The sequence below is a fragment of the Aquila chrysaetos genome, chromosome 17 (genome assembly GCF_900496995.4).
Source record: "Aquila chrysaetos chrysaetos chromosome 17, bAquChr1.4, whole genome shotgun sequence".
Lineage (NCBI taxonomy): Eukaryota > Metazoa > Chordata > Aves > Accipitriformes > Accipitridae > Aquila > Aquila chrysaetos.
In genome coordinates this window covers 19,503,947-19,516,944 of record NC_044020.1, presented here as the reverse complement: position 1 = coordinate 19,516,944, position 12,998 = coordinate 19,503,947, and the positions used below count along the sequence as shown (strand labels likewise).

The 12,998-nt window shown below is 41.9% G+C and overlaps 1 protein-coding gene across 1 annotated transcript; it reads right to left on the bottom strand.

Annotated features, from left to right (window-relative positions):
* Positions 1-921: 921 nt before the first annotated feature.
* On the bottom strand, positions 922-12,846 carry LDHB (lactate dehydrogenase B). Its single transcript, XM_030040778.2, has 8 exons — positions 12,714-12,846; positions 11,676-11,807; positions 7,525-7,642; positions 6,834-7,007; positions 4,462-4,635; positions 3,059-3,176; positions 2,045-2,168; positions 922-1,273 (listed from the first exon to the last, which is right to left on the bottom strand). Exons 2-8 carry the CDS (start codon positions 11,799-11,801, stop codon positions 1,106-1,108), a joined length of 1,002 nt encoding a protein of 333 aa, XP_029896638.1. The 5' UTR covers positions 11,802-11,807; positions 12,714-12,846; the 3' UTR covers positions 922-1,105.
* Positions 12,847-12,998: the final 152 nt, after the last annotated feature.

The following is a 12,998-nucleotide window of genomic DNA, read 5'->3' as shown; positions in this document are numbered from 1 at the left end:
TGACCTTTTCTTTTAAAGGGAGCTACAAAAATTAAGCTACTTGCTTGTGAAAGTGTTTTAGTCTACTACTCAAAGCATTTTAAAGGCCTTTCCTAGCTAGGAAAGGCCTTTAAATCACTTGAACTTAGACCATTTGCTATGAAACAAGACTCACAGGCCCCTGAATTATGATACAAGATAGATGGATTTGATACTCTTTGTCCCCTGGACATTTAGGTTGCACAGTTCAAGGCATGCCAAGCAAGTACTGGCTATTTTATGGTTAATATCTATTCCATAATTCTAAGTGATTAAGAAATAAAACCTTGGGATTTTTGAAATCTGTTCTCCCAAGTATATCAGCACTTGTAAAAAAAAAATTCTGAAATTTAGAGATTATAAAGGCCCAATTTGACTTGTTCTATAAACAAGATTACCATTGGACTCCAGCCTAACTAAAAAACATTGGATTTTGGTAATCAAATAGAAACAAATGTTGGTTGTTCTAAACATTATGAAAACTAGATACCAATAACAGGCAAAGAATTGAATCCAGAAGAGAGAAGGATCTACAGAACCCTTTTTCTAGGCCAATGGCATACAGAATCTTAATGCTGGCATATTTTCAGCAGGTGGCCCAGAGGCAGATCCCCATTCCATTTCCTCTACCCATCAGTAAAAAATAGCAAGTACTGTATCAGAAAGAAGTCTGGGAATGAACAACACTTAGCATCTGGATTGAAACTAAGTCATAAAATCTTACTGGAAGCCTTTTTTGTATTAGTGAAATCCCACCACAGGCAATTACTACATTGTTTGTAACCTTTTAAAAGGACATGTGCATCTATGCTTCCATGTAGTCTGTGGCAAACATTAAAGGAGAATGCTAGACTAAGCTAGATAAATTAAATACTGAAAATAAGTCACTAGGACAACAAAACATGCCTGAAAGTTTGCTTTATTTGTTCATAAGGTCTGTGCGTTACAGCAAGCGTAAGTTTAGCTACTGTGGACAAAGCTCAGTCTGGAAGAGCATTAATGTTAACCGTAGAGATGTATAGTGAGTAGAGCCCACATTTGCACACAACACGCTGTTTTTCTATGGCTGGAATCTAACATTCATGAATTACAGATCTTTGAGATCTTTCTGGATGTTCCACAATGTATCCGCACTCTTCTTCAGCTGAGCCACCTCATCATCCTTCAGCTTTTGGTTGATGACACTTGTCAATCCAGAGGCACTTAGGACAGCAGGAAGGCTCAAGAAGACATCATTCTCAATGCCATACATGCCCTGCCACAAACAAAACAGATCACTCAGACATGAACCCATCACCCTAGCTGTGCTTTTAGTTTATATAGTAGGAAGCCTTCTGAGAGTAGAGCTCAAGACTATCATTTCACAGCCTGCAGAAAATTTTCAGTCACAATGTATTTGAGAAAATAAAAAGTACAGAGTTGTTTTGGACCAAGTGATTGGCAATACTGAGATGACTGATTTCAGAAACCCCACCTCCAAACCCCTCGCTTATTTATATACAGCAAGTAGCTGACAAAATTCAAAAACATAGGATTAGGGCAGGTTTTTTCTTATATAGAGGGAGCATTAAGTTCAGCCTACTCAGAGTCCTTAATGCACCAGAGGTTATACAGCTGGTACAGACTACATGCAGCCAGTTACACCAGCTATAAAAGGACACAGCTCTCTTCCGTAGCACCTTTGCTAGGCACTAGTTCATGGAATCACAGCTGGGCCTCCATAAAGTTTTCCATTTTTGCACTGAAACTTCCTTTTAATGAATCTGCATGCCATACATGGTAAACTTTACACAAAATTAGTACAACATTGCACAGAGTAAAGAGAACTTAGTTTCAGCTCCATACTTGTGAGGAGTGTAGGCTAATAGGTCATACTAGAAAAAAATTGCAATAGTAAGCTCCCATTTTAAATTCAAAGTAGTATTTTACAAAGCTTCCTTTGTTCAGCACCTTGCTAACTGAGACTATTTAACTTTTCCATAACAACAAAATAGACTAGAGCATCCAGTTAGCCACCACTTCTTACCTTTACCAGTGTTGAGACTGAGTGAACCCGGCACAAGTTCTTCAGCATGGTCTCACAGAGGTCAGCAACGCTAAGGCCAATAGCCCAGTTTGTGTATCCCTTAAGTCTGATTACCTCATAGGCACTATGGAAATATTGAAATACAGTTGCATTAAGATGTCTTCAAGGCACTGTGCGAATGCTAAGTCTTAAGGTGAGTGAATGTTTCCCATTGAAAAAATCTGAAATGCCTGTGACATTGTAAGTTTTGGAATTAAAACATCAAAGTAAGAGAGTTACATATTTCAGCATTAGAGAATAAAGTCTACAGTATCCCACATGTGCAACAAAGAAGCCCTATTGTTCTCCCAGGATTAGGTGAAAAGAAATATAGTTTCCATCTATGAACAGGTTTTAGTGTTAAGTAGAAAAACAGACACCTACAACTGAAGTTCTCTATTCAAGTCAGTGGCACAATCATTCTGAGTGCATTTGGAATAGGTAAACAGTCAAAGCCATGCACTACCTACATACACCCCCTAATTTTTTTTAACCAACATCTGTGTACACTTTATACCAGTATAGTCCTTGTTTCACAAGTGAGACAAGTGATTTAGCAACATGTATAGTTACCTCTAGACAAGTTTCCCTAAATTAATGAACAAGTTTTCCCAAATCAAGTCCAATGCTCTGCTCACAGAAACATACTACCTTTTCTTAGAGTCTTGTGCCTTTGTTCAAAGTTAACCATTTAAGAAGCTACTTGTAAGAAAGCAAGTGCACACAGCTCTAAGCACTGCAGTACTAAAGTGGGTATGTTATGCAATAGCTTGTCTCGCTGCAGGATAATAAAGCTTACCAACTAAAATCCCACATCTTGGTGTTTAAGCCAGCAGTTCCACTTACTCATGCAACCCTCTAAATAAAAGGGCATGAAAGCTGCAGCAGAATGGAGAGGCAGTGACAAGGAGGCAGCGTGCAGACTAGCTATTTTCAGCATCACATATATCCACCTTATTCCTCAAGTCATTGTACCTTTCAACCACTTGCTTGTGGAGATCCTTCCAGTTCTCACCATCTTTGTCACTTCCCATAGCAGGATTCAGCTCCTGGAGAGGAACACCTGCCACATTAACTCCGCTCCAAACAGCCACTGTAACAGAGAGAGGACATAAGTTTCCATAGCACTTAGCAACTCCCCCTCCACTTTTCCTATCCAAGATAACTGGAAACAAAGTACTAATAGCCAGAACCACAATAATGTTTGAGGCAGATTTAAAGTTTTCATTTAACTACAGTTAATTCTGAGAACTCTGGGGGACAGATATGAGACTACTTTAACAAGTCAACCACAACACATGAACAACAGAAGTTTCAGTCCTTGGAGGGTGTAGACAGCTACTTTTGAAGTCAGAAACCTCAAGTTCTAGCAAAAGGGCACATCTTAGCTGTTCAACCTTTTAAAACTAATTTTACTCAAAAATTGCTGCAAGTATGTATTTGCTGTCCCACTAATCAGTATTAGAGTTAGCCTTCAAGAATTATACCCTTATTTCCCTAACAGGGTAGCAATATGCAAACTTAGAATATCAAGAGAGGAATTTGCACATCTCCATATGGGAAGCTTACAGGCAGACTCACTCTCAGCTCCTGTGAAGTAACTAGGAGTTCTTAGTTACTTCAAGCAAACACAGCTGTAACACTGAAGCAAGATGAGCTCTGTGTATGCTCAGCCAAGCTCTGCTTTCATTACAATGTAGGGCTGGCTTCAGTAAATACTGTTGTTGATCAGACACTGTACTTTGATCAAATGCAACGGGACATTGAAGGGGTGGCTCCCTTAGAAATACACAGCACTAAAATATAAACCAGTATGAATCTACATAGATATTCTGCTGCATCATTTCAGACTTGAAAGAATTGAACTGAATTAAGGCAAATAAGCTTCTTTGATTTCACATCATTTTAAAACCATCTTCTCTTTTAAATAGCATGGAGAAAAGTCACAAAAAGGGATAATTTTTTTAGCCTGAATCTGCATTCCTAGCTTTTTCTACTACTTGCAGCAAGCTCTGTCATTGACCTAACAAGAGCTAATACTGCTTTCAGAGGAAAGCTGTGCTACAGGCTATGTTATGATACTCCAAAAACTGAGGATAAACAAAAATAGTAAGCTGTAGCCTTCAGGACACAACTTTAGCTAACAAAATTGGCCTTTTCAGTTCAGAGTTTAATCATACAGCCACAATCACTTTTATTAAAAATGTATAGCTACATTTCCTGGACTTGTCTCAACCCTAACCTTCATAAAAATACAGCAAAGTACTAGTTACTTGAGCTCAGCTGCATCTGTTCTTTCAGAATTTTGTAACACCCTTTAGGCCTCAACCTCTAACACTGTATTGCTTATTCCCAGGGAGGTCAGAACTGCTTCTTACCACTAGAATCACCATGTTCTCCCAAGATCCACCCATGGCAGCTGGTTGGGTGGATACCAAGTCTCTCAGCCATCAGATAGCGAAATCTAGCTGTGTCTAGATTGCAGCCACTTCCAATCACACGGTGTTTTGGCAGGCCACTCAGCTTCCATGTGACATAGGTTAATATATCCACTGAAAAGAAAAACACGCACAGTAAATGAGACAATTCACATACACCAAGAATGCTGCAACAATTACTTTACTGCAAGTAAGAGGGCAATCAGGACAACTCAAAACACAGTTACGCTCATTGGTCAAAGTATTTTAGGTCTGACTGTTTGGGGGATTAAAATGAATACACTGCTTGAAATTTAGGACCCATCAAGCTACTGTTCAAAGAAAATTGAGGAAGGTCTTTGGAGATTAGTATCCTACCAGCTAAAGTTGGAGGCACTTTGTCACAGCTAAACCCCTGGGGCATCCAGAATTGAGACTGAACTCATGTGGCTAAAAGATTCAAGCAATTTCCTGAAGTCATGTTACCTTCCACTTTATCATCACAATAAGAGGTAAAGCAATTTACACTGAAACATGTTTGAGATTTACATACTCTATTTCTAGTTGGTAACTACTGCAGTTTAATTTCTTGAACAGTCATGCATTAAGCAGTTTCTACACTGATTACCTCTGTAGCATGAAAAGCCAGATAAGCAATATGCTTTAGCTGCATGTGGCTTTAAAAATAGTTTTAGAAAAAAACAAACCTAGGTTGGGTCAGAGAAAGAGGGGGATGTGAGCAAAGAGAAAAACCTCTAATCCACAGCTCAAAGCAACAATAATAAACAGGCTGCAATAATTAATTATGGCTCAAAAAACTCTCAAAAGCCAGACAGTTCTCAGGAGGGAGTATATTTGTGTATATAGATCTAAAATACAACATTTGCTCTGCTCAAGCACCAACAGCATGTCATCTCAGTAGCATTCACACCTTGCTGTTACAAGTGGCATGCTCATCAGGCATAGATAGCTTCCCTATAGCTTGTTGGGGCAGTTCCTGCCAGGATCACAGTAATCTGTACAGACTACAGAGCACCTCCCTATCAAACAGCTACAATTGCTCCAGACAGTCTGGCTTTCAAGTCAGGTGCAGACACACACATGCAGACTTTGAGCTCTGCTTTGTAATCCCATCATTCACCTACAGTAGGGTTTTCCACAGGACAGGCTGTGGACAGTGCTATCTGAGCTAGAGCCCAGACAGATCTGGGGAACTTAAACAGGGAAGGACATCAAGGTCACACATGCAGTGGACACCCCAGAAGTCCCTTCTAATGGGCTCACAATAACTTCCACTATATAAAACTAGTGGACAAAACTCCACACATTTTGAGAAAACAAAGCATTATAAAAATAGTTCTGAAAAAGCAACATGCAATTCTCCTCCTGCAGCTGCTCTACCAGAAAGAATTCTATAGTTTGAATTCAGCCTTGCTAGAACAAGAACAATTTGATCTTTGGCTCAGTTGGATTTTTAGATAAGTGTTTAAAATTGCCATAAGTTATTGTACTTGCACAGTAGCCACTTGCTCAGTAGACTAGTGTTCTGTAGTACTAATTGCACACCAGCTAATTACTCAACCACCAGCTGAATTGCTAGCTTTACATGCACCATTTTGACTCTGCCAAGTTATCTTTAAAAGCAGCATCACTTCATTGCTAGCGTTCTGTAGTAATGGCTTTACTCAGATGTTGAATCAAGCAAAGACAGCCCTACAGAGACACCCTACAAAGCATATGAGGATGTTTACAGTCAGCTTTAGACATCTAAATATCCAAGCTGTCCCAGTGCTGAGATGCTTGCAAGTGAGTACAGAAATATGCATAATCAGTTATAACTAAGTCTTCTCTAATCTAACTGAACTGTGTAGTACAGTTAACCTTTTCCCCCACCATAGGCTTCAGGATGCAAATTCTTTTTCCTGAAAATACAGCCAAGACTATAGGGTAAGTTCTTAATCCTTAAAAATAGGCCGTATCGCATCCAGACACAAAAGAAAGTTATAATTTACAAACAATTTAAAAGCAAAACAGATGTCTCCTTTAGAGAGAAAAATTTTAAACTACCTACTGCTTAAGCCAAAGTATGTATGTAAAGAACTGAAGTATTTAGCACGAGGTATGCTTCTAAAACAGACACCATGAGAAGTTCTGAATAGAGAGCATTGGAAAATACAGAATATTTGTTTGTATTCTGCTGTTAACAACTACATGGCAGATGTCCACACAAAGCTATTAGTTTTCAACATTCAATTTGTACTTGAGAAGACTGATAAAACACTAGTTCTCTGACAAATAGAATTTTTAAGTGTTCTAGGAAAAGATTGCCTTACCTGGGTTGGAAACCACCAGAATGGTGCAGTTGGGGCTGTATTTGATGATCTGAGGAATGATGAATTTGAAGACATTCACATTCCTCTGAACCAGGTTGAGACGACTCTCCCCCTCTTGCTGACGAACTCCTGCAGTTACTACCACAATCTTGGAGTTGGCTGTGACAGCATAGTCTACAACAGAGCATGGGGGAGAAGATACAGAATGTGTTAGTTATCACTAATTTCAACAGCATTGTGTTCATACAGGTATTATGAGTAGCTCCTCCACTGTGCACACATTCAAATGCAAAAAACATGAGACATCAATATAAAAGCCAGCACCATCTCTTAACATTGTCCTGGTATATCAGTACATGCATCTTAAGAGTACATTCAACCCCTCTGAATCTCATTTCTACTATCCAAACAACAATACTATTTCTTCTACATCAGAGGTATTAGAGTTTCATTAAAATCAATTTTAGTCAAGCAGCTCAAAACTGTAAAATGGCCATTAGAAATGTAAGAGAAAGCCCAGACTGAGAGCCACTCCCATTGTTATGGTGTTCATCCAAACTCTCACCCCAGTTCACATACTTTAACTTTTCAATGCCAAACCCTTGGAGTTCTTTAGCATTACAGAACTAATGCTCCACTATTAAGCAAACTCACAGAACATCAGTATTAAATAAAAGAAACTGAGGTTCACCTTTGTCTGCCACAATCTTATGAGTATGAAGGAACAAGCTCCCATGCTGTAGATCCATCATTTCTCCTTTTAGTTTGTCTTCCAAAACATCAACCAGAGCAAGCTCATCACAAAGACCCTGAAAACAACAAAATTTGAAGGAGTCAATGAAGCAGTTAACTTGCATTTGAAAGTTACCCCTGAGTTGAGCTATATTATATTTTAAAGTAACATGTTACACATCTGAAAGCCTCTCTTCTCCAAAGGTAAACCAGCAGGACCGCACTTATCTCGGTGTTCTGATATATCTCACAGTAACGAAGCCAGAGGCTACTACACCACAGGTTCATGAAACTCATTCAGACTTTCCAGAAAAGGTATTATTTGTGGGGACTTTGAGGGCAGGCACAGCTAACCCTTTCATAGCAAAGCACTTCATGATTTAGTTATTATCTTAAGAAAAAAGTTGCATCTTTCAGAGTTGTAACAAACCTTCTAAATCTATCCAGCAAATAGGCCTATTTTAAATATTTAAATACCTAAAAGAACACACCTCAATTATCAAATAATTATTCTCTTATACCGTTCCTTCAATCAGTTCATTTCACAAAAATATAGAATAGGAACAGACTCATTTTTCTCAATACTAAAAATAGTATCAAGAGAAAACAGATTCTTTACCTAATTTTTCTCTACTAGAGCTACTACATTATATTTACTTTGCAGAACACATTTAGCCATGTACGCTTGTTGTCCAGCCAGGTTAAGTTAGGATCTAATGCCATATAGTCTCAGAACAGGAAAACACTGAAATACAGGGGTGGAGGAAAAAGGCATTCTGCTCTAATGCAAGATTTTACTGCCTTTTGACATAAGTGTTTACTACCCTTGTAAATTCTACTATACTTAAAGGCTTACCATTCGGTAAATTATACTGAGATTCAAATTACTTTTATTTTCCTAGGTATCTACACCATAGTTAAGCCATTTTTATGCTATTGAAAACACTACTGCAAGCAAGCTTCGTTTACTTTTATATAAAAGGTAACGATCATTATTTCACATGGAAATATTAATTATTAGCATCAACTAAACTACTTTAAACATGCAACAATACACACCATTTTTCCTGTGGAAAGATGTATTTAGCAGCAGGCTTATTTAATTTTTTCATTTCATAGTTTAAAATAATGTCAAGAGTTTACTTCTTTTCTGCATTGCTTCCTTTCACAGCTGATTTGATCAACTGCTGAAGGAAAACCTTAAGAACCTCTGCTCTCAAAATAGTCTGCAGGGTAAAATTAAAGTCTCAGTTATTTAAACATTATGAAGAAGTATCCTCTACTGAAGTCACTGGTGCTAAACTAAGAAGTTACTGTAATCAGAATTTGAAAAAAGAATGTGTTCACATGTGTGATTATGGATAGATTTATACACTCAGTCTGACAATATGGGACTTTCAGTCTAGACCTTGCAACCAGTATGCACCAGACTCAGCAGGTTCAAGGAGCCAGTTCTCACTGAAACAGAAGAGCACCTGGAATATCTCCAGTGACTAATTTCATGAATTTGTATTAGTGTTGCCTAGAGAAGAATTCAGCTCATTATTAGCACACACAGGAATGAAGTCTACACAATCACCAAATGCAGCTTAAAATATTCTCATTGAAAACAGCTGACTTGTGACTGTGGGGACATTTCCATTTCTAAAACAGTATGGCAACATCAGTGACTTGTCTCTAACAGAGGGAGCTAAAAATAACCAACATGGAAGTTTTAGTGTCATTCAGATTTATACATTAAATACTACACCAGTAAACTGAAATTAGTATTATCCCACTGTTTTAATTTTATAAAATTTAAAGCCATCTAAAACTCAACTGCATCTACAAAGTAAAGTATAGGAAAATAAGTACAAAATTTTATGCCATGGTTTAACAAAAAGATATCTTGGGGAGCCAACCATCTTGCACTAGTCAAAACCACATTGTATTGGTCAACAGCCAGCTGAATACAAGCCAGCAGTATGCCCAGGTGGCCAAGAAGGCCGACGGCATCCTGGCCGGTATCAGAAATAGTGTGGCCAGCAGGAGCAGGGAAGTGATCATCCCTTTGTACTCGGTCAGTGGTGAGGCCGCACCTCAAGTACCATGTTCAGTTTTGGGCCCCTCACAAGACGGACATTGAGGTGCTGGAGCATGTCCAAAGAAGAGCAACGAAGCTGGTGAAGGGCCTGGAGCACAAGTCTTATGAGGAGTGGCTGAGGGAACTGGGGTTGTTTAGCCTGGAGAAAAGGAGGCTGAGGGGAGACCTTATCGCTCTCTACAACTACCTGAAAGGAGGTTGGGGTCAGTCTCTCCTCCCAAGTAAGAAGCAACAGGACAAGAGGAAATGGCCTCAAGTTGCACTGGGGAGGTTTAGATTAGATATTAGGAAAAATTTATTCACCAAAAGGTCTGTCAAGTGTTGTAACAGGCTGCCCAGGGAAGTGGTTGAGTCACCATCCCTGGAGGTATTTAAAAGACATGTAGATATGGTGCTTAGGGACATGGTTTAGTGGTGGACTTCACAGTGCTAGGTTAACAGTTGGAATTCATGATCTTAAAGGTCTTTTCCAACCTAAACAATTCTATGATTCTAATTCAGTGACAAGAATCAGATGGTTTTGTTACAAAAGTGTTTTATACTGCTGCTTATACTTGTGAGAGTAAGAGAGCAGAAGCCTGGTTGAAATAAACTCCACCATGCCATAATCCCAGCTTGAAAAATTTAAAACCAGTTTTTACTCTGGGTTTGGTGCATAGAACTCATTAATAGTAAAACTTTGTGCCTAGATTTCTGAAAGCACAATTTGATCCTGCTTAGAGGAGCGTATTAAACAGATGAATGCTGGATTGTCATGACATTTGTGGTAACTTCACCTGGCTCCCTCGCTGCCAGCCTTACAGGATACAGTACTCCTTCAAAAACTGATGAGTTCAGACCACGAGAGGCAAACACTTGCTTAAAAAAATGTAAATATAAAGCCCCACAATGAACTGTTATCATTTTTCCATTAAATTTCTCCTTCAGTTATATAGTTTTAAAAACTATTTGTTACTTTCAGATGAGTACTGTGGTCTTTTCTTACTATCAGTTTTTTCCTTGCTCACAAGGCTCATGAATATCAGCAAGTGAAAACCCTTAGAAGTTTTTTTAATGATTAAAACCCCAGCACTTTAAAAACATGCATCCTCAAGGCAATATGTAGAAGAAGGATTATCTCCAAATAAAATACAGCTGGTTTAGTAGTACATGCAAGATTTTTGATCTCACTGTGAGCTACCTGATTTAGTATCTGCCCCTGCAAGTGGATAGGGCATATCTGTTAATGCCTTCTTTTAAAAAGAAGGTTCTGCAGCTCCCACTTGTCTTTTCAAAAAGAGCAGGAGAGGAATCAAATTTAACTAATTCACAATATTCTCCAAAAACAAAGTGCAAAGTATAGGAGATCCTTATTGCATAATAAGCCTTTGCTTAAAGACTGCAACATTAAATTTGCCAAAACCCCCAGAAACCAGTAACAGGAAAAGTCAGAATAACCTCAAGTCCAGCCCTCTATTTTTAGTTTCTGGAAAACTACCTAAACCTCTCTGGAAACAATAAAGTCATATAACCAAGCAGTAAGGGCTTAAGAGAAATAAAGAAGCCTACTGAAGGGGATAGCAGTATTTTCAGTTATTATAGCACATGCACATTAAAAGAGTAGAAAGCAAACACACATAGTTCTGATTCTTATCTTGTATTTTACATGGATTTCTGCTCTGTCTACATTCTTTGCCCAGCAGAGCTCTCCCACCAAGCAAACTCCAGCTTTGTTGTGGAAGAATAAGAAAATTGGAGAGAAAGAAAAGTTTGGCAGGGGCTTTAGAGCCATTGCTCACTACATTTTCCTAGCAGCTTGCAAAATAACTCTGCCTAACAAGAGATTTATTGCTAGGCACAGATGGAAAGGTGAGAGAACAAGGAGAAACTGAATGGGGCGGTCAGCCTTGCATGAACAATGTAGGTCACTGCTTACTTAAGTGAACTGCAAATGATTCATTCCTGTACTAACCTACCAAATTTACCACCATTTGCTAAGACAAACAGGCAGTGCAGAACCTGAATAGCACATTGACCTTGAGCCGTACCTTTCCAAGGATGCTGATAGCACAGGCCATCCCAACCTGTCCAACCCCCACAACAGTTATCTTGTTGTTCGGGACCACGGCTCCTGCAGCAACGGGCGTCATCAGCTTCTCCTTGAGAGTAGCCATGGTGTTCTGCAAGGAGAGGCAGAAAGCTTTGGTCCAAAGCAAGCCGGGGGGAACCAAAACGCACGCTCTGAACTGAAGCGGTCGTCTGCCTCAGACAGAAGCTTTGCCGATGGAAGCGCTGCGAGGGACTGCTGATGCGGGTTTACGTAAGGCAGCACAGGGGCACGCTGCCCTTGCTCGCATGACTCCTTCCACCCCACGGGGTACCAGCCCACCCGCGCACCCACCCCTCTTCGGCCACGGGGCTCCGGCTCCCACCCCTCTCTGCTGCGCTCGCTGGTGCCCCGTGGGGGGGCTGAGGGGGCAGACGCTATTTTGGCGGCACATAACAGAATATCCTTCTGCTCGCAGAGTTTCCAGAGCCTCCCCGCAGAAGGCAGAAATACTTTCTGCGTCAACGGCTCTTTGGCATCCACCCCCCTCCAAACGCCCCTCAGGGCTCCGGGCTGGGGGACCGGTAATAAAAGCGCGAACCAGTCTGGGAGCCGTAAGCCCGCTGGGATTTCCCCGGCTCGTTTCCATTCTGCCCCGAGGCTCCCTTCGCTCAACCCACGGGCCCCTGCGCGGCGCCTCCGACCTTCCCCTTCCCGCACATCCCTCCCGCCCCCGCCCCGCCAGCCGCAGACCGGCGCCGGCACACGAGGTCGCCCGGCGGGTTTCTGCGCACGGCCGGGGGCCGCCATCCCACCCAAATCCTGGGGAGCCACAGCCCGGCTCCGGCCACCGGCCGGCGCATCCCACCGCTGCCGGCACCGACCGCCGACGCCCCCCGCCTCGGACACCATTCGGCCGCCAACGCGGGGACGCTCGGCCCCGGCGGGACCGAGCCGCCCGGATACGGGCTGGGCGACCCTCCGGCACACACACACCCACCCCCCCCCGCCCCGCCAGCTCGGCTCTCCCCGTACCCACCAGCAAGGCTCAGAGCGGCGAGAGACAAGAGAAGCGCTGCCGCTCTCCTCCGGGGCTCGGGCAATGAGGGCTCCGCAGCGGAAGGGGCGGGCGCGGCGGGCAGGGCCGGGCCGCCCCCCGCCGCGCCCTCCGGGGCGTTCCCCGGCGCCACTGGGGAGGCGGCGGCCGCCGCGCTCAATCCCCGCCGAGGACGGAGGCTGAAGGCGGCCGCCGGCCCGCCCCCGGCCCCCCCCCCTCCCCCCCGCCCCCTTCCCCGCTCGTTCGCCGCCCCAGTCCCCCCGCCTC

What these genes read in the sequence shown, in the direction of transcription:
- LDHB (XM_030040778.2), bottom strand. Translation starts at nt 11,801, where the DNA reads ATGGCTACTCTCAAGGAGAAGCTGATGACGCCCGTTGCTGCAGGAGCC. An exon ending in TCTGGTGGTTTCCAACCCAG is followed by an intron (nt 4,636 to 6,833) that starts GTAAGGCAATCT and finishes TTTTCTTTTCAG; the next exon opens with TGGATATATTAACCTATGTC. An exon ending in AGAACATGGTGATTCTAGTG is followed by an intron (nt 3,177 to 4,461) that starts GTAAGAAGCAGT and finishes TCTCTGTTACAG; the next exon opens with TGGCTGTTTGGAGCGGAGTT.